Source organism: Neoarius graeffei, chromosome 3, assembly GCF_027579695.1.
Source record: "Neoarius graeffei isolate fNeoGra1 chromosome 3, fNeoGra1.pri, whole genome shotgun sequence".
NCBI lineage: Eukaryota > Metazoa > Chordata > Actinopteri > Siluriformes > Ariidae > Neoarius > Neoarius graeffei.
This window is the reverse complement of record NC_083571.1, coordinates 100,660,299-100,685,007: the sequence shown is the minus strand read 5'-3', so window position 1 is coordinate 100,685,007 and position 24,709 is coordinate 100,660,299. Positions and strand designations below refer to the sequence as shown.

The 24,709-nt window shown below is 40.0% G+C and overlaps 1 protein-coding gene across 1 annotated transcript in view; it reads left to right on the top strand.

The window, feature by feature from the left end:
- The window catches only part of LOC132883773 (mitogen-activated protein kinase-binding protein 1-like), a 61,452-nt gene that overhangs the window by 3,830 nt on the left and 32,913 nt on the right, over positions 1 to 24,709 (top strand). The window contains exons 3-10 of the mRNA XM_060917771.1: positions 9,343 to 9,434; positions 13,196 to 13,258; positions 13,376 to 13,433; positions 17,376 to 17,546; positions 17,643 to 17,780; positions 18,867 to 19,052; positions 19,495 to 19,655; positions 23,804 to 23,993. Of these exons, the coding sequence (XP_060773754.1) occupies positions 9,343 to 9,434; positions 13,196 to 13,258; positions 13,376 to 13,433; positions 17,376 to 17,546; positions 17,643 to 17,780; positions 18,867 to 19,052; positions 19,495 to 19,655; positions 23,804 to 23,993 (1,059 nt within the window). The remainder of the gene's footprint in view (positions 1 to 9,342; positions 9,435 to 13,195; positions 13,259 to 13,375; positions 13,434 to 17,375; positions 17,547 to 17,642; positions 17,781 to 18,866; positions 19,053 to 19,494; positions 19,656 to 23,803; positions 23,994 to 24,709) is intronic.

Below are 24,709 nucleotides of genomic sequence, written 5' to 3'. Positions count from 1 at the left end.
CGCGCGGTCACTCCTGTTAGCAATGTAGCTAGGCTCAGCATGGCCAATGGTATTTTTGGGGGCTGTAGTTACAACCCTGATTCCAAAAAAGTTGGGACAAAGTACAAATTATAAATAAAAACGGAATGCAATGATGTGGAAGTTTCAAAGTTCCATATTTTATTCAGAATAGAATATCGATGACACATCAAATGTTTAAACTGAGAAAATGTATCATTTAAAGAGAAAAATTGGGTTTTTTTTTTTTTTTAATTTCATGACAACACATCTCAAAGTTGGGACAAGGTCATGTTTACCACTGTGAGACATCCCCTTTTCTCTTTACAACAGTCTGTAAACGTCTGGGGACTGAGGAGACAAGTTGCTCAAGTTTAGGGATAGGAATGTTAACCCATTCTTGTCTAATGTAGGATTCTAGTTGCTCAACTGTCTTGGGTCTTTTTTTGTCGTATCTTCCGTTTTATGATGCGCCAAATGTTTTCTATGGGTGAAAGATCTGGACTGCAGGCTGGCCAGTTCAGTACCCGGACCCTTCTTCTACACAGCCATGATGCTGTAATTGATGCAGTATGTGGTTTGGCATTGTCATGTTGGAAAATGCAAGGTCTTCCCTGAAAGAGACGTCGTCTGGATGGGAGCATATGTTGCTCTAGAACCTGGATATACCTTTCAGCATTGATTGTGTCTTTCCAGATGTGTAAGCAGCCCATGCCACACGCACTAATGCAACCCCATACCATCAGAGATGCAGGCTTCTGAACTGAGCGCTGATAACAACTTGGGTCGTCCTTCTCCTCTTTAGTCCAAATGACGCGGCGTCCCTGATTTCAATAAAGAACTTCAAATTTTGATTTGTCTGACCACAGAACAGTTTTCCACTTTGCCACAGTCCATTTTAAATGAGCCTTGGCCCAGAGAAGACGTCTGCGCTTCTGGATCATGTTTAGATACGGCTTCTTCTTTGAACTATAGAGTTTTAGCTGGCAACGGCGGATGGCACGGTGAATTGTGTTCACAGATAATGTTCTCTGGAAATATTCCTGAGCCCATTTTGTGATTTCCAATACAGAAGCATGCCTGTATGTGATGCAGTGCCATCTAAGGGCCCGAAGATCACGGGCACCCAGTATGGTTTTCTGGCCTTGACCCTTACGCACAGAGATTCTTCCAGATTCTCTGAATCTTTTGATGATATTATGCACTGTAGATGATGATATGTTCAAACTCTTTGCAATTTTACACTGTCGAACTCCTTTCTGATATTGCTCCACTATTTGTCAGCGCAGAATTAGGGGGATTGGTGATCCTCTTCCCATCTTTACTTCTGAGAGCTGCTGCCACTCCAAGATGCTCTTTTTATACCCAGTAATGTTAATGACCTATTGCCAATTGACCTAATGAGTTGCAATTTGGTCCTCCAGCTGTTCCTTTTTTGTACCTTTAACTTTTCCAGCCTCTTATTGCCCCTGTCCCAACTTTTTTGAGATGTGTTGCTGTCATGAAATTTTAAATGAGCCAATATTTGGCATGAAATTTCAAAATGTCTCACTTTCGACATTTGATATGTTGTCTATGTTCTATTGTGAATACAATATCAGTTTTTGAGATTTGTAAATTATTGCATTCCGTTTTTATTTACAATTAGTACTTTGTCCCAACTTTTTTGGAATTGGGGTTGTAGATGCGACCAAACTCTTCCGCGTTTTTCCTGTTTACATAGGTTTATATGACCAGTGACATGAAACAAGTTCAGTTACACAAATTGAAACGTGGAGATTTTCTATGCTATGGAAAGTCCGCACTATAAATGACAGGCGTACTAACACCTTCTGCGCGCTTCGGCAGCGCGTTGATTGATACGATATCAATGCGCTGCCGAAGCACGCAGAAGGTGTTAGTACGCCTGTCATTTATAGTGCGGACTTTCCATAGCATAGAAAATCTCCACGTTTCAATTTGTGTAACTGAACTTGTTTCATGTCACTGGTCATATAAACCTATGCAAACAGGAAAAACGCGGAAGAGTTTGGTCGCATCTAACTACAGCCCCAAAAAATACCATTGGCCATGCTGAGCCTAGCTACATTGCTAACAGGAGTGACAGCGCGTCTGACTGCGTCTGACTGACTGGGAGGTTGCGCAAAGCTCGGAGAGGTACGGAGCAGCTTGTCTCAATTCAGATAAGAGCATATTTCATTATGGAAGTACGGTGGACTGTTCCTTTAAAGCTAGACTGCCTTTCATATTTTAAGTGTAGGTCATAAAAATAATTTTCCCCAATGCCTAATTATTTTTGTTTAGTGGAATGAAAGCTATAGAATTTGAATAACACATTTCCAATTTTATTATTTAAAAAAAAAACTAGAATAACTAATGAATTTAAGGCCATGTGGCCCGAAATTCTTTTTTTTTTTTTTCCCTGCTTCACCATGACCCAATTCAAGATACTATGACATGGTGGGCTTTCCCCGTTCACGCAAGTATTGTTGGATACAAATTTGAAACAGGAGAGAAAATGTCCATGTTTTTAAAAGAAGCGAACATTCAAATTATTTAAGTTCGCTAGCTAGCTTCTTTATCTACTTTAGGTTGCTGATCTATCGCAGGGCACTATTGGAAGTTCTTTTAGCTTAAAGCTAAACTGCCTTTCAGATTTTTCAAGTGTAGGTCATAAAAATAATTTTCCCCAATGCCCAATTATTTTTTAGTGGAATGTAAGCTACAGAATTTGAATAACACGTTTCCAATTTTTTTTTAACTAGAACAATTAATGAATTTAAGGCCATGTGACCCTAAATTCTCTGCTATTTTTATTTTTTTTTCCTGCTTCACCATGGCCCAATTCAAGATACTACGTCATGCATGACATGGTGGGCTTTCCCCATTCGCGCAAGGTATTGTTGGATACAAATTTGAAACAGGAGAGAAAAATCGAGGATGCGAGTATGTGAATGAAACGTGAAAGACCAACTACAGTAATGGAAAGCGAGAAGAAAAGACGTTATGGTGCAAAGGAAAGGAAACGCAGGACTAAACTAATAAATATCAGCGGTCAGCGAGCACCTCGGTGTGATCAGCTTTTTGTTTAGGGACAGAATGATGGAACTGTCAGTGCACGGTCAAGGTAAACCTGTAGATGGCAGTAATGCAACACTGTGGATGCCAGCTGCCATAAAACCCAAAAGAAGGTAAACCTGCGCATGCGCACACGGACTTCCTCTGTCTGCTTGACTGTGCGAAGCGAGCGATTTCATGCACATTAATCCCCTCAAATTAAATTAAATAACTTCCCAGCTACAGAATGGCCTGATATTTTGTGAGATATTGCAGAAATAAGCATGCATCACGATGACAATTTCAGAGGGAACTAAATTTCACCGATTTTATGAAATCGAAAGGCCGTCCAGCTTTAATGTCTTTGCGTTTAACATCTCATGCTTGAGACATCCTTTTCCGTGAGCCACACGTTTGTTTCCCACAACATTCACTCAACCCTGTCACATAAACACTCTGATTATTCCACAAGTCACACGTTCAACAGGAAGCTGCATCATCGAAACTTCATGACGATCATTGGAAGAAGAAAAGTAAATTCTTTTTTTTTTTTCTTCACTTTCAATGATTTGTGATATTGTTTGAGGCAGTTACTTTGAAAGGGCAACCCCACTGTCAGCAACAATACCTTGGAAAAAAAAAATAGTTTCCTGAGCTGGTACTTTTTTTTTTTTTTGAATGTTTATATACAGGGTGCGATTTGTCAAAAAACCAGAAGGGGGGATTTTTTTTTTTTTTTTAAATCATGAAAGGTCACAAAATTAAGGTAACAATAGGCTAACAGCTCAATAACATCCGATGATATCAAATGAATAACACTAAATGAAAACGAACACTAAACCAGAGATAGTAAATTCATCTTCCTATCTCTCTGACTAAATACACGAACACTAACACAACAAAGTTCGCATTGCTTGTCGTGTTGCTGTGATGTTTCTCTCCCTCTGGATTAAATGGACAGTGACTCGAAAATCACTAAAATACATGAATACTAAATGAACAGTTTGCTCTGATGGCGCAGTTCACATTGTGCGCAGCTTTCCGATTTAAACTGTTTTTTTCTCATCCTTATACTTCCTGTTTCATGGACTGTAACGGATTTGCTTATTTAGTAATTTTAATACAGAATTTACTTTGAAATTATAATCAGACACTCCAACGCCCCCCCCTAAAAAAAAAAAAAAAAATCGGCTGTGAAAAAGGCGGCATCCGCCAAAAGGCGCGCTGTTTGCATCCCTGCAGATACATTGTAGATAATAACAATATCTTTGCGTTCCATGAGAACGCAAAGATATCTACAATGTATCTATTTGCTGGGGACGTTCGTGAACATCAAAGCTGCCACTTCGGGTCATTTTGAAAGTGAGTGCAATGTAGACCATAGAAAACTGTCACAACATGCCTGTCATGTCAACTTTTTTTTTGGTTTGTTTGTTTTATTGACGGGGTTGTCCCCGAGGATTTTTTTTTCAGCAGAGATAAAAACCAGAGGGGGGATGATCCCATCCCCCCCAGCAAATCGCACCCAGCTTATATACACATTTTCTAAGATTTGATGTTGAAAAGTAATGAAAGTTAAGTTTTAACATGTATAAAGACTAAATTGCACCTCAATCATGGAAATCATGCCTCAGGTGGCATTCTATATATATATATATATATATTTTTTTTTTTGGGTCAATGCTCCATTAGTACAGTAGTATAATTTGTTTTTTAGCATTTGTCCTCATTACTGAAGTAAATTAGGTAAAATTTGCCAAGTCCTCTTCTATTCTATCCACGTTCACTGGATATGAATGTGGAAGAAGAAAGAAACCTTTATTTTTAGAAGAAGAAGCCATTTATTTGTCACATGCACACTTCAAGCACAGTGAAATTCATCCTCTGCATTTAACCATCTGAGACACCCAGAGCAGTGGGCAGCCATACTAGAGCGCCCGGGGAGCAGTCAGGGGTTAGGTACCTTGCTCAAGGGCACTTCAGCCCAAGGCCGCCCCATGTTAACCTAACTGCATGTCTTTAGACTGCGGGGGAAACCGAAGCACCTGGACGAAACCCATGCAGGCACGGGGAGAACATGCAAACTCCACACAGAAAAGCCCCCGCCAGCTGCTGGGTTCGAACCTGGAACCTTCTTGCTGTGAAGCGACCGTGCTAACCTGTAAATATGAGCTGAGCGATCGTGTGCTCTGATAGCCAAGTAGAAAAGTAGCAAGTCGGCTCATATACCATGAGTATATGAGAAAAACAAAAAAGGTGGAGCGTGTTGCTGAACCAACCGAGCATGAAATAAAAACTCTGCTCGAAAGCAACCCCCCCCCCCCCCCCCCCCCAAAAAAGCAACAAAATATGGAATAAAAGTATTTGATGGTAAGAACATGCATCTTTTTAAAATTATTTTTCAATAATTATAGCATTTTTCACGAATTGCTTCTGTTTTTTGTTTTTTTTTTTGCCAGCTTGTTTACATTCTAAGTGGAAATGATTTTGTCGGACGTTTTGTTTAAAGGTTTTTATTTATTTAATTTGCAAAAAATTAAAAATGCTCTTTAAAATAAAACAAGTATTCCACTCAATCCCATTGTACATGGCTTATAGCCAACTTGGCACTACATGCCTCATTGGCCATCAGCTCATATATGACACGACTTCGTAGAATAATTGTTAAATATAAGGTTTTTGAAGCAATATGAAACCTTAGAGGTGTAGTGGTTAGCACTGTCGCCTCACAGCAAGAAGGTCCGGGTTCGAGCCCCGTGGCCGGCGAGGGCCTTTCTGTGTGGAGTTTGCATGTTCTCCCCGTGTCCGCGTGGGTTTCCTCCGGGTGCTCCGGTTTCCCCCACAGTCCAAAGACATGCAGGTTAGGCAGGCTTTTAGGCAGCATTTTTTTTTAGGGAGTCTAACTTTTTTGCAGGTGTCACTGTATGTGGCGAGGTGTAGCGGCGCGTTGAGCGCCGCTGGCACGAGTGTTTTAGGGGGTTCCGGGGGTACTCCCCCGGAAAATTTTGAAATTTCTAATGCTCTCAAATGCTATTTTTTGAGCTGGAGTTGCATATTAAGCATGACAAATTAGCTATAAAGCTTTCTGATTGCAGAATACTACATAAATAAAGCTTGTTGTAGCTGTGTTTGTCTCAGTCAGTAGTGCACCTATTGCAATTGCATTACATGTGACAACCAACCCCGAACACAGTGTGACAACCAACCCCGGCTGACCAGTTTTGCTTTCAAAGCCGCTAGCGTCCAAAGATTTAGTATAACAAAGAAAAAAACACACAGGAAATATGGCTAAGTCTTCAAACATTATAATGGTATTCGTTTTTTCAATAGAAACCCATTAATTACAAAGCTAGAAGGTAAAAACCAAGGTACTAAAAATTTACATTTAGGTATGAAAAACCTTCAAATTGTTCTCACCTTTGAAATGCATGCAACACACAATAACTTTTCAGGTAGAATGACCCCAGTACTAATTCTAAACATTTCTATCTTGGTGGAATTGAGCAGCGCCCTATGGTGGCTGAGATATGACGAATGTGACAACCATAACTTGTGACAACCAACCCCGGTCATCCCTATTTATTCATGCAAGAAACCTGGCTGTCTAGTTATGGGATTGTGATAGTTTTTTGACATTCCAAGCCTATCAACAGTTACAGAAGAAAAAAAAAAACTTACATGAGTTCTCTTCTGAAAGAAGTTGGAAATCGTTGTTTGCCTTCCTCTTTTCTTCATTTTCTTCCTGTCATGCCCAAAAAACTCAGAAAAATCTATCTTCTATCTTCCTTACCAAATATCCCACGTGTTCGTCCTTTTCACGTGCGTTCTTTGGAATCCCAGCATCCTTTAGAACGTGTCGTATTTGATTATTGTTTAGCCTACTAGAAATACTACCCGCCGGCTCGACTACCACACTCTCCACTACGTAGCCTGTAATGTTGGGAAAATCTGCATGAAAATGTGTTATTTACTGTTAAAAGGATTTATTCGGGATAAATAACATGTCAGGTAAGGCCGGTTTTCTATAGACTACATTCCACATTTAGCTGCGGCAATATAGTCTACGGCTATATTGTCTGGATATTTATGCCAGTGTCTCCTAGGCATACATCTTTTCCCCCTCTGCTCTGGGAACGCATATTACAAGTGCTTTGTACACCAAATTTATTTAATAACCCATTTATTTATAACGAGGGCTCTCACAACTTTGAAATTAGTGCAGCCATAGAAACGCGCGTTTCTGTAGCTCTGCGGCGGGTGCCTATATTTTGTACTCTGGGCTCGTGCTGTTGCTATGGTAACCCTGGGCGTCTTCGGGAAAGACAGCTGTCAAAGCGAGACTTCTGAAATTTCCAAAATGGCGGTGTCAACAAAGCTTGTAGATCCTCGGAAAGCTCAGACTCGGCGATTTTTTAACATATTCAGCTAAGTTACCGGACATAACACGGGCGGAAATATTAGGGCGTCTTTAGGGCGTCGTACTAAAAAGTAGGGCGTCCAATTTCTTGTTTTTTTCAGTACAGGGCGTCGAAAAGACGCCCAGACGCCCCTCTATCTAAAAGCCTGAGGTTAGGTTAACTGGTGACTCTAAATTGACCATAGGTGTGAATGTGAGTGTGAATGGTTGTCTGTGTGTCAGATGAGATCCTGCTGAGGACCAAATGTCCCCACAAGGATTGTACAATCTGACAATTTTGACAGTGTGGGGACATTTGGATTCCCCCCCCAGGAAATTGCTGGTGGGTGTTTTTTTTTTTTTTTTTAATGAAAAGCCCAAAATTTTCCTTTTCATTACTGAGGTTAAAGTTATGTTTAGATCCAGGCACAGCGTTAACTGTATTTACATTACATTGTCAATGGAAGGGCCTCATAAGGATAGTGAAACAGTGTGTGTGCGAGAGAGGGAGAGATGGTGTAATGTGTGTCCACACTGAATGTCATTGGGACTGATAAGGTCTGTTTGTCTTTACGCTGTCTGTGAGAAACATGCATGGCCTAGAAGATAGCTATATAAATGTATTCAGGTGTCTCTAAAACCACGTAACAGTACGTTACTAAGTAAATACTTACTGAGTGTTTGATCAATGGCATTGATTGATTGCTGGCTGCTGATAGATGCTTTCATTACTTAGGTTTTTTTTTTTTTTAAATCAATTAGTCAAGAGTAATGCAGTTCACTACTTGGTGTCAATTGAAAAGCAAAAAAAAAAGATCCAATGATATCTGAGCATATACATACAGTACCAGTCAACAGTTTAAAACACCTCCTAATTCAATGTTTTTATTAAATGAGTTCATATCTTAAAGTAATGATTGAGGTCATTTCTGTTTACTTGAGCGGTTCTTGAGATAATATGGATAACGACAGTTGTGGAACAGTGGCTACACAGTGTGGGTTTATTTACTTTTTTTTTTTTAAATTTATATAAACTACACAATTCCATACATGTTCCATATGTTATTTCAGAGTTCTGATGTCTTCAGTATTGTTCTACAGAAAAACCTATGAGTGTGTCCAGACTTTTGGCTGGTCTTGTATACAGCAGGTTAGAAGTAGTGTTCACGGTTGTGGATGTCTGAATAATCTCATCTCATTATCTGTAGCCGCTTTATCCTTCTACAGGGTCGCAGGCAAGCTGGAGCCTATCCCAGCTGACTACGGGCGAAAGGCGGGGTACACCCTGGACAAGTCGCCAGGTCATCACAGGGCTGACACATAGACACAGACAACCATTCACACTCGCATTCACACCTACGCTCAATTTAGAGTCACCAGTTAACCTAACCTGCATGTCTTTGGACTGTGGGGGAAACCGGAGCACCCGGAGGAAACCCACGCGGACACGGGGAGAACATGCAAACTCCGCACAGAAAGGCCCTCGCCGGCCACGGGGCTCAAACCTGGACCTTCTTGTTGTGAGGCAACAGCGCTAACCACTACACCACCGTGCCGCCTGTCTGAAATAAATATAAAAAATAGTGGTGTTTTCTCTTCCCTAAAGTCTACCACTGTTCATCACCTTGTTTATTTGCTTCTATGGTTGAGTGAGCATTTGAGATTAAGTGATCACTGTAAATATTAACCCAGACTGAGTGTGATTTAATGCTATTTGTTAAATGCCACTTACGTTTGATTTGATTTCCGAATGTTTTTAATGGGTAAAAAAACATTTAATAAGTCTTTCTGCACCGTATGTGAAAATGTCTTCATAGATAGTGAAATATCGATGTCCTTCCATGCTGTTTTGACCCTGACGGTCCTTTCATTTCATCTTCCTGTTGTTCCAGTTGACTCTGGAGAGAGTACTTGGTATCACGACTTCAGGAAGCAGTGGACTAACGTGTGATCCTTGCTCCGGGACTGTTGCCTATCCGGCTGGGTGAGTGTACAGCTGTAGAATGGAAGCAAATGTGTTTATTCCAAATCCTAAAGATTATCCGGTCAGCCGATATGTTACAAGACAGCCCCTCGTACATACAGGCTTTAGCCTAATCGCAAAGCTTTGCCACAATATGCGGACAGCTTTTCTTAGCAAGTCCACTGAAGAAAGGGACTGGGTGGAAATCTAAGTATTGTGAGAAAAGGCACCCAGTTTTAACATCAATGTGTACCCCTTAATGACCTTAAGAAACTGCCTGCTGCTTGAGTCTCAGCTTTGGGTGGTGTAATCAAGCCATTACATTCGTTTAGTAGGGAAAGCCATGGTCTAATGGTTAGAGAAGCAGCTTTGGGACCAAAAGGTTGCTGGTTCAATTCCCTGGACCAGCAGGACTGGCTGAAGTGCCCTTGAGCAAGGCACCTAACCCCCCCAATTGCTCTGGCAAGAGTGGTGGCATACCTTGTGTCTGATTAGCCAAAGAAAAGCTGATGTGGTGATCAGTTCAGGTGGTGCCTGATCTGGGGGGAAACGCATTCCTTTAAAGAAAATATCTTGCAAATAAACACATTGAGATAAATTCGGTCTTTGGCCTTTATATTAAAAAAAAAAAAAGCTACATTTTGAATTTGTTCTTTACAATATAACCACTAAAGTGGTGATAAATGGACAGGACCTTTTTTTTTTTTTTTTTTTTTTTTTAAATAAATTTATTTATTTTTGTCCGGGAGACCTCCATAACTCCGTCGTACGTGATGTCGTTTTTCCGTGAGCACAGCGGAAGTGTACAAGTGCATGCTCTACTAGTGTCCATGGGCGAAGTGTTCTGTCAGGGACGGTTGGAGACAAATGTAAGTGCAGAAGATCTTTATTAGAAAGACAAGTGCGAAGCGTCCAAATCGGCAGGTCTATATCATGAAGGGTAAAATGGGCAAAAGGTCAAACAAGGCACAGAGTATCATAGACAGAAGCAGGGTCAAAAATGAGGAGCAGGAATCAGAAATCAGTCAGGAAACAAGCCTCGGCAATGTCACAGCAACACAGTAACTTGCAAAATAAGTGCATTGAGTCCTTCTATAGGCGTGCTGATTGCGCCTTAATCCCGTGCAGGTGTAGGTCATTCGCAGCGTGCGCTGTCCAGAGCGTGCCTGAGAGCCCTTCTGTTGTGACAACTAGACTGTAGTATATTATTATGGTCTGGCATGACTTCTTGGTCAATTTGTTGGCATTTCTCCTCAAAAATTATGGCAATGCAGTATTAGAAAAGGAATCAAAATAAAGTCGTGGCTAGTTTATTGCCTGTTTATTTAAAAAAAAAAAAAAGTACCTGCTTATCTTCCATCAGTTTGATGTGTGACCAGATGTATTGTTGTGTGTAATCCTACATCACACAGCGCCACCCTCATTTTTGTCTCCTAATACATCACGTATCTGGCTAACCCAGTATGGTCGTGCCTGGGGAAATGGCCCAACTTAGTTTGTTTTTTTTTTTTTAAAAAGGAGAACTGAAGTCATTTTTAAACTTGCTTTATTTTTAATTAACATGTTATTCAATTATGTTTTCGGTTTTAGTAACCTTATATAGTGACTCGTATTGGCAACTCCATGGCAGGTGTCGCTTATCCGTGTGATCTTCGAGACTTCGAAATGTGAAGTGTCAGCCAGGTGTCAGTGCCGCCATTTTGAAAACTGTTTTCCAAACGAAGTATTGCACAAAAACGAGTTTAAATGACGATTACTGCCTACTTTTTTTCAAACTTTCCTGATTGCTATCAAAACAAACAACAAAACTTCCGGCTTGATTACGTCCGCATTCGAAAGAGGGCGCGCATGTCTTTTGACAATACTGGCAGATGTTGGTCACTTTGATTTCCACTGTACGTCTTACTCCCATCCTATGATGTCTCGCACAGGTCTCAATGAATCTCGTTTACGGCCATCGCTTTGACATGTGGACTGATGTATTGCGTAGTATATTTCAAACGCTCATAACTTGCTGTAGCAGTGATAAAATGGCGATCAAAATTACATTCCTATAATTAATAAAATGAGAATTTTTACTAATAAAAAAAAATTTGCCTTCAGTTCTCCTTTAAGCTAAAGTCCGTGTAATTTTTTTCGTCTAGAGCATCTTGTATTAATGTATAATGATGGTTCATAACCCCGTAATTTCAAAATTTCCTGGTTTGCTGCATTTGTCTCTTGGAGCTGTGTATTGAGATCAATCATTTATTCAGCTGAGGATTTGTATCTTGAAGATGCAGTTGGTTTTCTGGAACAATTTAAATTGTATATTTGAGGTTGCCAGTAGTGAGCAGTATGGCAAAGTTGTTATTGCTATGATGCTGCATGTTACGAAGTGGTGTGGGTGGTTGTTATTGTGGGATGATTTTTTTTTTTTAAATAATATAAAGCATGTAGTGTCTACGGAAGAGCAATAGTTCCACTAAGAAATACATAGTTTTTTTTTTTAATTTCTGAGAAAAAAAACTCAATTTGAGATTTAAAGTAAAAAAATTCAAGAAACAATCTCAACTTTTGAGAGTCAATTTTTGAGAAAAAAAGTCGAAGTTTTCGTGGAAAAAGTCAAATTGAGAAGTCAATTTTCAAGAAAAAAGTCAATTTTCATCAAAAGTTTTGAGAAAATAAACTCAATTTTCGAGAAAAAGTGTCACAAATTTAGGCTACCAGGAAGTACCAGGTCATTCAGAGCTGACGGAGACTTGGTTTGCTACTACTGTGTTTAGTGCTGCTGAAATGGACGACTTAATCAAATGTTATTTCGGGATTGGGTTTAATAACAGAGATCCTTGCAGTCTTGGCACAGAATCACAATATTGTGATTTCTATCCGGACTTTGAAGAGGCGGTGTCGTGAACTTGGTCTTTTCAGGAGGCGAAAGCCGCTGCCTAGAAGTATCTGAATCTATGTGAATCACATCACCAACCGACTTCCTGTACCCCGGTTGTCACAACTCTGAATTCCATGGCTCTGGTCTCAGCCATTCATGTCTACCGGCCGCGAGTGTGTGTCACTTCCGTATGGAAGCCCGCCTTCTACAGGTTTCTGACTTTTTTTTTTTTTTTCTCTCGAAAATTTTGACTTTTTTCCTCAAATTTTGACTTTAATCTTAAATTCTGAGGTTTTTTTTTTCTCAGTTTCCAAATAAAATATAAAACCCTGGCCCTATTGCTCTGCCGTAAGTGTCGGTATTTCTAGAAACTAACTGCAGAATTGATTGCCCATTTATAGAGGGCCTGTGAACAAATGGTGATATACTTTCAAATATAAATTACTTCGTAACAAGAAGCTGATGAAATGGTGTCCTTTTATTCATTATTTAAAATGTGGCCTCCTGTTCAAAAATGTCTCCTCGGTTAATTTCTTAGTAAGCTTCTTATGTATGGTGATATGGTGAACTGATAGTGATACGGTTTTGTTTGTTTTTGTCCCTCCTTATATTGCCCATCCTTAATGATTATGTATGTGGTGCCTGAGAAAACACCTTCAGTTATATTTTCTACTTTTAAAAACTACAGGCTTTCCTGAGTGGAAATATTTCTCCATTTCCCATCGCTCAATCACAAAGTTGTAGCATAAATTATAGTTAAAATGATGAATCTGTTTATCTCAGTGTGAGAAATTGCATTTCAAAGAATATAATGAGTTTTCAAAGACCAGCTCAAATTTAGTTTTCTTGTCGGGCATCTTGTGTGCACACATGGAAGATTTAGGTCTCTCTCTCTCTCTCTCTCTCTCTCTAGGTGTGTAGTAGTGCTACTTAACCCTACAAAGAACGGACAGCAGCACATAATCAACACGTGCAGGTAATGAACTGAGATAATGATTGAATGATGACATGATTAACGATATTGTATTCGGTGTATATTCCCTGGACACGAAGAGTATTTTTTAAATTTATTTATTTTTTCCCCTCCCCACAGGAAAACTATAACTGCTTTAGCCTTTTCGTCAGATGGCAAATATCTTGTTACAGGAGAGGTAACGTATTATCCTAATCAGGATTACACTGCAACTGTTTGTAAATAAAAACAATAAGTCAAACTGGAAGAGACCGTCTGATCACAATGACGCACAATCTGTGATGTACAGTACCAGTAAAAAGTTTGGACACGCCTTCTAACTCGGTGGTTTTTCTTTATTTTTAATAATTAAGACGCTTCATGTCTTGATAACAGGGCTTTGAACCAGAATTTTTTTCCTGTTGGTTCGTTCCAAACAGAAACGGAATTTTAACGTTTCCGGTTTTGGGTTCCACCATTAAATAGACGTTCCCGAACCGGTTAGAACAAAAAAAACTTCGTTCCCGGAACGGTTAATTTTGTTCCCTGTCAGCTGTTTAACAAATGGCTATAAAATTATGTCTCTGTCTCATCCAGCTTAAGCCAAATGTAGGCTAATTCTATTACAACCTTCATTAAATAAGACAAGAAATAATTCAAAACAATTATTATTTCAAATGTTGGCGATTTGGATTCTCAGTATGTCTTCCCATCTACGCAAACAGAAAAAGTGCCAAAAATGAAAGATAATTCGTTTAGTGTGTTACCAAAGGCTAGTCAGGCCCTATGCATTGATAGGCTAACAGAGGTTAACGTCATTTAATGTTCGCGAGCCTCTCATTAACGTGGACAAATGTATTGATATCGTGTTTGAAATTGACGTTTTTGAATAACAATAGACTGCAATATTTACCTCTTATTTAAGATGTGAAGACGTGATAGTAGTCCACCCTCCCGCGCTCTCCATTCAGTCAGCGAACGTCACACAGGAAGTGAACCCCAGCGGGTCATAGAAACTTGCGCAGGAGAAGAATGACTTTATTTGTAGGCTACGGAAACTTTGAGGAACGAAATAAAAACCGGTATTAACCGGTTACCATTATTTTTAATAAGCGTTTCTGTTCCGGAACATAAGAAATAATAAAGTTTCTGGTTTCGTTTCTGTTCCATGTGAAATAGAAAGTTCCCGGTTTTCGTTCCTTGAACTGGTTCAAAGCCCTGCTTGATAATGTCGTTTCTCTTTACTTAGCTGAGCGGTTCTTGACCCATGGATTACTATAGTTGTGGAATAGGGTTTTTTATTTATTATTTACTGTTTGATCGCAAACGCATTAAGAAGGCAAGAACTTGCGCTAATTAACTTTTGACGAGGCACCTGTTAACTGAAAAGCGTTCCAGGTGACTACCTCGTGAAGCTGGTTAAGATAATGCCAATAGTGTGCAAAGCGTCATCAAGGTAAACGCTGGCTACTTTGAAGAATCTAAAATATGGAACGTGTTTGGGTTTTTTTTTTTTTTTTAAAACACTTGTTTGTTTACCGTATGGCGCATATATGGAATTTTCATAGTTTGTGTCTTCAGTATTGTTCTCCAATGTAGAAAATGATCAAAATACAGAAAAACCTATGAATGAGTACAGTAGGGGTGTACAAACCTTTTGACTGGTACTGTAGAGCCTATCCTCTCTGCACAGCTACAGAATGATGATGCATGACTGTGAAACTGTGCAAGTCAGGTTAAGTTTGTAGAGAAATGCCTTGGTATGCTTATTTCGGAAGCACGTTAATGTAATTGTCGTAGCTGGAGCGCCTGTACAATGGTGCTGCAAGTCTGTTTTTCAGCTCATTCAGCCGACAGGTGATGAGTTTATGCCATTATGTGATGTCCGGCGCCGTCCACGTTTCATGAAAATCGCTTCTTCTCGCTCAATTCTTCACTAACTTTTATTCTTTTTGGTAGGAAGGTAGATCTACCTGGGGTGCATATAGCTTCTGTCCAAATTTGCATAATTTCAATTAATAATGAAGATATGGAGTAATTAAGCCCTAATGAGCAGTTTCCACACATCACTATTTCTCCCTCAATTCTTCACTGATTTTGATTCTTTCTGGCATGAAGGTAGGACTACCTAGAGTGCATATGACTTCTACCCAGATTTGTTTAATTACAATTATTCATCAAGTTATGGTGTAATTAAGCCTTTAATGAGCAGTTCAACAAAAATTGCTTCTTCTCAATTCCTTGCCGTTTTGGATTCTTTCTGGCAAATGGGTCGGCATTCCTAGGGTGGATATAGTGTGTGTGGATTATTGCGCCCATAAGGTGGCCCACTTTAGATCATTCCTTCTGGGCTAGATGGGGCCGGAGTGAGCGATGCCATCACTGACTTTTTCATTACTGGTCTAAAATACAAAAGGCAAACTACTCCTTTAACTAGAACACTACCTAGGAATGTGACGCATTACTTGAAAGGAATGGGGCAAGCAACACACAGTGGTGCTTGAAAGTTTGTGAACCCTTTAGAATTTTCTATATTTCTGCATAAATATGACCTAAAACATCAGATTTTCACACAAGTCCTAAAAGTAGATAAAGAGAACCCAGTTAAACAAATGAGACAAAAATATTATACTTGGTCATTTATTTATTGAGGAAAATGATCCAATATTACATATCTGTGAGTGGCAAAAGTATGTGAACCTTTGGTTTCAGTATCTGGTGTGACCCTCTTGTGCAGCAATAACTGCAACTAAACGTTTCCAGTAACTGTTGATCAGTCCTGCACACCGGCTTGGAGGAATTTTAGCCCATTCCTCCATACAGAACAGCTTCAACTCTGGGATGTTGGTGGGTTTCCTCACATGAACTGCTCGCTTCAGGTCCTTCCACAACATTTCGATTGGATTAAGGTCAGGACTTTGACTTGGCCATTCCAAAACATTCACTTTAATCTTCTTTAACCATTCTTTGGTAGAACGACTTGTGTGTTTGGGGTTGTTGTCTTGCTGCATGACCCACCTTCTCTTGAGATTCAGTTCATGGACAGATGTCCTGACATTTTCCTTTAGAGTTCACTGGTATAATTCAAAATTCATTGTTCCATCAATGATGGCAAGCCGTCCTGGCCCAGATGCAGCAAAACAGGCCCAAACCAAGATACTACCCCCACCATGTTTCACAGATGGGATAAGGTTCTTATGCTGGAATGCAGTGCTTTCCTTTCTCCAAACATGATGCTTCTCATTTAAACCAAAAAGTCCTATTTTGGTTTCATCCGTCCACAAAACCTTTTTCCAATAGCCTTCTGGCTTGTCCATGTGCTCTTTAGCAAACTGCAGATGAGCAGCAATGTTCTTTTTGGAGAGCAGTGGCTTTCTCCTTGCAACCCTGCCATGCACACCATTGTTGTTCAGTGTTCTCCTGATGGTGGACTCATGAACATTAACATTAGCCAATGTGAGAGGCCTTCAGTTGCTTAGAAGTTACCCTGGGGTCTTTTGTGACTTCGCCAACTATAACACGCATTGCTGTAGGAGTGATCCTTGTTGGTTGACCACTCCTGGGGAGGGTAACAATGGTCTTGAATTCCCTCCATTTGTACACAATCTGTCAGACTGTGGATTGGTGGAGTCCAAACTCTTTAGAGATGGTTTTGTAACCTTTTCCAGCCTGATGAGCATCAACAACGCTTTTTCTGAGGTCCTCAGAAATCTCCTTTGTTCGTGCCATGATACACTTCCACAAACGTGTTGTGAAGATCAGACTTCGATAGATCCCTGTTCTTTAAATAAAACAGGGTGCCCACTCACACCTGATTGTCATCCCATTGATTGAAAACACCTGACTCTAATTTCACCTTCAAATGAACTGCTAATCTGAGAGGTTCACATACTTTTGCCACTCACAGATATGTAATATTGGATCATTTTCCTCAATCAATAAATGACCTGGTATAATTCTTATTTGTTTAACTGGGTTCTCTTTACTTTTAGGATTTTTTTTTTTAGTGAAAATCTGATGTTTTAGGTCCTATTTATGCAGAAATATAGGAAATTCTAAAGGGTTCACAAACTTTCAAGCACCACTGTATGTTGGTTATTTGAGCCGATTCTTGTAACTGTCTGTCTATCTCTCTCCTTAGTATGGTCACCTGCCTGCAGTGCGGGTTTGGGATGTAGCTGACGGCTCCCAGGTGGCAGAGCTACACGAGCACAAGTATGGAGTGGCCTGTGTGGCCTTCTCTCCAAACAGCAAATATATTGTTAGCATTGGCTACCAGCATGACATGAGTGTCAACGTGTGGGCCTGGAAGGTAAACGCAAACGACTAGCCACGTATTCAACCTCCGCAAAACAGCAGCGACCTGCTCAGATAATAGAAGGCTCTTCTTGATGTGTTACTCTTGCAGAAAAACATGTTGGTGGCTGCTAACAAGGTGTCCAGTAAGGTGACAGCCGTGTCTTTTTCCGAAGACAGCTCCTACTTTGTGACTGCTGGGAACAGACATGTCAGATACTGGTACCTGGAACCCTGCAACTCTAACAAGGTATTGTTTACTGATGAGCTGGAAGGCATCTGGTTGGAACACGAATCCTACTCTGTATTTCTTGAATATAATGGCATGAAATATGCTTTCTGTAACTTTCTTTTGTAAGGCTGGCTCGGTGTGATCCATATGAGGTTTAAAGATTCTGTTAAGTCCACTAAAGCTGAAGGTCCTGTGGTAGTCTGGCATAAAGACGACATGTTCTTAGCTCTTCTGGCAGACAGGCAGTGAGCTTATGCCATCATCATGTGTCTGGCGTCTTCTACATTTTACGAAAATCGCTTCTCAATTCTTCACTTTTTTTTTTTTAATATTCTTTTTGGCAGGAAGGTAGGTCTGCCTGGGCTGCATATAGCTTCTACCCAAATTTGCATAATTGCAATTAATAATGAAGATTATGGAGTAATTAAGCTCTAATGAGCAGTTTCCACACACATTGCTGCTTGTCCCTCAATTCTTCATCGATTTTGATTCTTTTTGGCATGAAAGTAGGGGTACCTAGGGTGCATATGACTTCTACCCAGATTTGCTTAATTACAATTATTCGTGAAGTTATGGTGTAATTTTTAAGCCTTAATGAGCAGTTAAAAAATAGCTTCTCGTCGTTTTAGATTCTTTCTGGCAAATAGGTCGGTATTCCTAGGGTGTGTATATAGCTTCTACTATATAGGAGTGTATATAGCTTGCAACATTTATTGCACCCATAAGGTGGCCCACTTTAGATCGTTCCTTCTGGACTAGATGAGGCTGGAGTGAGCGATGCTGTCATTGACTGACTGTCTCGTTACCCCGACGATAGATTTGTACTAAATTTACATGTGTTCCCGAGACTTGAAATGCCCCCTTAATCCAAATTTATAGTTTTTCCCCTTACTCTAGATTTAAACACTTTCTTCCCATTTCTATGAAATGTACACAATTTTTTCCCAAGTTCATATTTTCTCTTTACCTCAAATACACATTTGAGGTAAAGCAAAAACTGCAAATTTCATTTCTCACCATTGTCATTGTACCATAACTATGCACTTCCTGCCTTCTCTGTGCTTAACACCCAGTCATTCGTTTCTCCACTCCATACCTGCACAGCAGCTCCCAGCCCCTGTTCCACTGCTTGGCCGTTCGGGCCTCTTGGGGGAGTTACAGAACAACAACTTCTGCGATGTAGCCTGTGGCCGTGGTGGGAAGTCGGAGAGCATCTTCTGCATCACTTCTTCAGGGCTACTCTGTGAATTCAACGAGAAGAGGATGCTGGATAAATGGGTAGACCTACGGGTGAGTGTGTGCCAGAGACCCTGTTCCGTTTTCACTACGGCGCTCAGTAACTCTATGGATAATGCATGAGGTTTATTTCAGTCCTTTTTATATTTATTTATTTTGTTAAAGTTGTAGCCCCCCCAAGGATAGCATCTGCTTTCTCTCTGCTTCTCATTAGAATGATTTAGGATGCTTTTCTTGTACACAAGAGACTTTTTGGAATAGTTGTTCAAGTTTAATGCTAATTATCAGGATTACTGTAGGCAATGTGGTACTAATGAGTACTTCTAAGTATGATTGTCAATGTAGATGTCTTTTTATTTTGCATGCAGTGACCATGAACCTGTGGTTAAAGACGGAGTTGTTCAACTGTAAATTAGTGTGAGCCTGTTTTATGTTGCGACTCTGACACCATGCCCCCCCTGCCCTCTTGTATGTATTTATTTATTGAACTCTGTAGACCAGTACAGCGAGTGCTCTTTTTGTCACTGAGGAGCTGATCTTCTGTGCGTGTGCCGAAGGAACTGTGCGAGTGTTCAGTCCGTTTGACCTGCACTTCATCTGCACCTTGCCTCGGCCTCATCACCTGGGTACCAACCTATCTGTCGTCACCCAGGCCAGGTGGGATGAGGCAGTCTCATCAGTGAGATGTTCAACTCCGTACAAACAATGATTGATTATTTAAACTAGCCAATCTTTGCCTTTTTCTGCAGTCATAAGAGGAAACACTTTGGTCTTTATTCCTGAGAGAGCAAAGCATCTGGGGCTTCATGTATAAACATTATTCATTGCACAAACTGGCTGCATTTAGCAGCTTTAATGAAATGCATGATTTGGGACATGTAAGAAGAAATACATGTTTTAAGTTATTCCACAAAATCAAGTCGTGGACAAAGTACCCAACTTTATTACTTAAGTCAAAGTACAGATCCCACTGGTCAAATGTTACTCCGATACAAGTGAAAGTTGTCTAGTCAAACTTTTACTTAAGTTAAAGTACTGAAGTACTCGCTTTTAAAAGTATTAAAATTACATTCTTTTAATGCATTGTTGTATTGTTGCCACAACGCTTACAAAACCTAATGCCGTTACCAAAGAAAGAGATGTGAATTCACAAAATGAACACATGCTGTGCCATCATGGTGGTTTAACGTTAAGCTAGCTAGTCAGTGAAACTCCACCTGACATGCTAGCAAACTCTTTTCAAACTCGAAATCATATCGGGTCGCTAACGTTACTAGAAAAAGATTTCTACATTCTGTTTATTTGGCAAGATTATGCTAAAATTCATTTCTGAAAGGACTTCAGATAAGTTAACGTTATTCATGTTAGCGTAACTCCATTTTTACATGCTAAGTAACAGTGTCAAGTTAACTAGCTATGTGTAAATGTTAGTCGTGGACAAGGCTACGGCAACTTGGCGGGCAAATCCATAGAAAGTCATTTGACTAACCAGGCTGCGTAGCTATTGCAATGTTATCGCTAGCTCTAAAAGCGCAGAACTTTGTTGCAAGCTTTCTCTTGGAATAAAACGTTTATATATCTTTATGCTTCTGCAGGTTGTATGGCGAGTGGCCTATGAACCCTCAAACATGGGTTCATAGACCACGGGTGCGTGCGTTCTCTAGAAGAACCGCCTCCTTCCATTCTGCCATCAACTGATCGTGTTCAAATAACGCTGCTGAGAAATCACTGAACTTGATTTTATACAGTCTATGGATGTGAACCTAGTGATGGGCTGTCTCAGTGTCACGTGAAAAAACAATCATCTTTTTTAGAAAAGAAAAACATCTCCACTTTCAAAGCTGCTTCATAGTAATGAGGACTTTGATAGAAATGGAGTGAAAAGTACGATATTTTGCCTTTCAAATGTAGTGAAGTTAGTCATAAGTTTCCAAAAAACCCCTCCAAGTAAAGATACTCAAAGTGCACTTAAGTACAGTACTCAAGTAAATGTACTTCGTTACTGTCCACCTCTGGTCGTACATGAGCTGATAGCCAACGAGGTGCATAGTGCCAGGTTGGCTAGAAGGCATGTATGAGGAGATTGAGTGGAATGACTGTGGTGTTTTTTAAATTTATTCTATCCACATTCACTGGATTTTGAGAAATGGAGCATTTTTTATTTCTTGCAAATTCGATAAATAAACTTTTTAAACAAAACATCCGACAAAATAATTTCCACTTGGAATGTAAACAAATCAGCGAAATGACAGTAGCAATTTGTGAAAAATGCAATAATAATGCTTGAAAAATTAAGATGCATTCTTTTCATCAAATACTTTCATTCCATAGTCGTGTCCTCCCCCGGGGGGGTTTTGGGTGGTTGGCAAATGAACTTGGATGCATTACTGCCACCAACTGGGCTGGAGTGTGGAATAGGAGATATTTGGGGGGGGGGGACTATCTCATCTCATCTCATTATCTGTAGCCGTTTTATCCTTCTACAGGGTCGCAGGCAAGCTGGAGCCTATCCCAGCTGACTATGGGCGAAAGGCGGGGTACACCCTGGACAAGTCGCCAGGTCATCACAGGGCTGACACATAGACACAGACAACCATTCACACTCACATTCACACCTACGGTCAATTTAGAGTCACCAGTTAACCTAACCTGCATGTCTTTGGACTGTGGGGGAAACCGGAGCACCCGGAGGAAACCCACGCGGACACGGGGAGAACATGCAAACTCCGCACAGAAAGGCCCTCGCCGGCCCCGGGGCTCGAACCTAGGACCTTCTTGTTATGAGGCGACAGCGCTAACCACTACACCACCGTGCTGCCGGGGGGGGGACTATATTTTTAGCTATTTGTTTCTTTGAAATACTTGATATAGTCTGGCTGTTAAGCACAAAAAAAAGGGGAATTGTTCACTTTGTGATTGAAGCATAAAACTTGGCACACTAGCTCAAGTTGATGTATGTAATAATTGTAGATATGGATGCATTTCAAATTCGGTTTCTAAACCCTGGAATACACACATGCAAAATCGACCCAATGTGAAAGAGGCTAAATGGATTTTCTTTTGTTTCAAGTTGTTTTTTTCAATATTTGGTATCATATGAATCCATATTAACCGCTAAAATGTTGAACTGCAAAAATGTTGTTCTGGCAGCCTTTTTATTTACTTAATACTGTATCCCTACGTCATGTGACTAATCACGTGATATCTTTGAGAACAAGAAATTCTCTGTTTGTGAGGTAGACATTTAATCAATGTGTCCTTTATTGTAAGCAATCCTATACCTTGAAACACAAATTAGTTTAGCCTCGTTTTCATGTTGGGTCGATTTTTGCATGTGCGTATTCCAGGGTTTAGAAGCCAAATTTGAAATGCCCCCATATCTAGAATTATTATATCAACTTGAGCTAGTGTGCCAAATTTTATGCTTCTATCACAAAGTGAAGAATTTCTCACATTAACAGCTCGACTAATAATTTTTGTGGCTTTGTTTTCGAATAGTTTTTAATTTCATCCTCTATTCGTTCAGCAACGCGCTCTGCCATTTTTGTTTTTCTCTACTCGTGGTATATGAGGTGATAGCCTAGTAGTAGAGTAGCCAATCAGAGCGCACAATTGCTTATGTCCAGTGAATGTGGATAGAATAAATAAGTGTTTGGTAACCCCAGATGGCTAAATGGTGAATGTTAATGAAGGCCTCAATATCATGGTGAAAAAGCAAACATTAAAACACAGTCAGTTTTTAGTGCAGCTAAGTACATTCGTACTGCAATAGAGAGAATAATGGAGAATTTGCTTCTTAACAGAATATTTTTCATTCTGTCAACCTGCAATTTATGTGATTGTGCAAATGTACATAATTTTTTAGTAAAATGGTCTGGGTCTTTCCAAGGTTAGTTTTGAGAAAAACCATTTATTTTATTACTGTTAATGTGTAATATATAGTATCAGTCAAAAGTTTGGACACCGACTCATTCATAGGCTTTTCTGTATTTTGACCATTTTCTGCATTCTAGAACAATACTGAAGACCTCAACTATGAAAACACGTGGAACATTTTATCTAATTATGTGGTAAACAAGTGTTTCATATTTTAGATTCTTCAAAGTAGCCAGCGTTTACCTTGCCGCTTTGCACGCTATTGGCGTTATCTTAACCAGCTTCATGACGGAGTCACCTGGAATGATTTTCACTTAACAGATGCCTCGTCAAAAGTTAATTAGTGCAATTTTTTGCCGGCTTAATGCATTTGATCAACAATAAATAGTAAATAATAAAAATACAGTAAATATCCCTGTTCCACAACTGTAGTAATCCATATTAAGTCAAGAACTGCTCAGCTAAGTAAAGAGAAACAATATCCATCATTTACTTGAAGACATGTAGTGTCTATTTTTATTAATTAATTAAAAAAAAATCTATTAAATTTAAAGTGTGTTCTAACTTTTTTGACTGTTCTGTAATGTAATTTCCTTGGCATATATGATCAGTCACACTTATTGTCTTGGTGCCACTTTTCTTTGGTAATGTTTCTCACGGCTTTTAGCATAAAAGTGACTATAGGGAATGTATATTTCTTATGTAAAGTTCATATTCCAGAGGTGTTCCTATGTACTCAATTTTGCATTGATTGGGATGTGTGAAGAAAAGGTACACAGAACTTTTTTTTTTTTTTTTTAAAGTTTGTGTCTCTTTGCTTCTTGAGTTTCATCTATATAACATACGTTAGTGTCAGGCTCTGGATCCACCTTTAACTATGACCTTTAATCAGTTTCCAGTCCCAACTAAACATCTGTTCTGTTTTTCAGTCACTTGTTCTCCAACAAACCAGATGCCCATTACCCTGACTCGGTAGCAGTGACGTACGACCCTGCTAATCTCTGGCTATCATGTGTATATAATGACCACAGCCTGTATGTTTGGGATGTTCGAGATTTGCAGAGAGTGGGAAAAGTGTACTCTGGTCTCTACCATTCTGCCGGTGTCTGGGACGTGCAGGTAAATTTTGAACACTGGGCTAAACCCATACAGAGTGCTGTTTGCCAGGTAGAGGTCTCGGTTCGCATACTTCCGTCCTTGCGCTTGCATGCGTTCACGCTGACCAGTATGGCAACATGCGGTGCACTATGAGTAGCCGGATGGTGTACTCAAAACGGTCAAATTGTTGAGTAAGCAACACTGCACACCTCTCACCCTCAATGATTGCCATCTCCATGGTGGTGTTGTTGAGTCACTAACGCTACATTCACACTGCAAGGCTTAATGCTCAATTCCGATTTTTTTGTGAAATCCGATTTTTTTGTGAGGTCGTTCACATTAACAAATATATGCGACTTGTATGTGATCCTCAGTATGAACGAAAAGCGACCTAAAAGTGTTCCACATGCGCATTGCAGGATACGACGACGTCACACGCAGTGAGCATGGCCAGTGTTTACGGAAGTAAAACCGCCCGGTTGCGGTATGACTCATCCAATCTAGCTTGAATAGCTGTATCCCCCCAAATGGAAATCAGCTCCCTAACCTCTGCGTCCTTCCATTGAGAAGATTCAGAACCTTCACAGCCCGAAGCGTCCCTCGCATTGATGTCATGCGCAGGAGCGCAGATACGTTTTTTGAACTGGGGGGGACAAAAAACTGGGGGGGGGGACAAAGCTGCCAGCAAACCAACCCCAACCCTGATATGCCTGTCAAACTTGTTGTGGGTTACCATA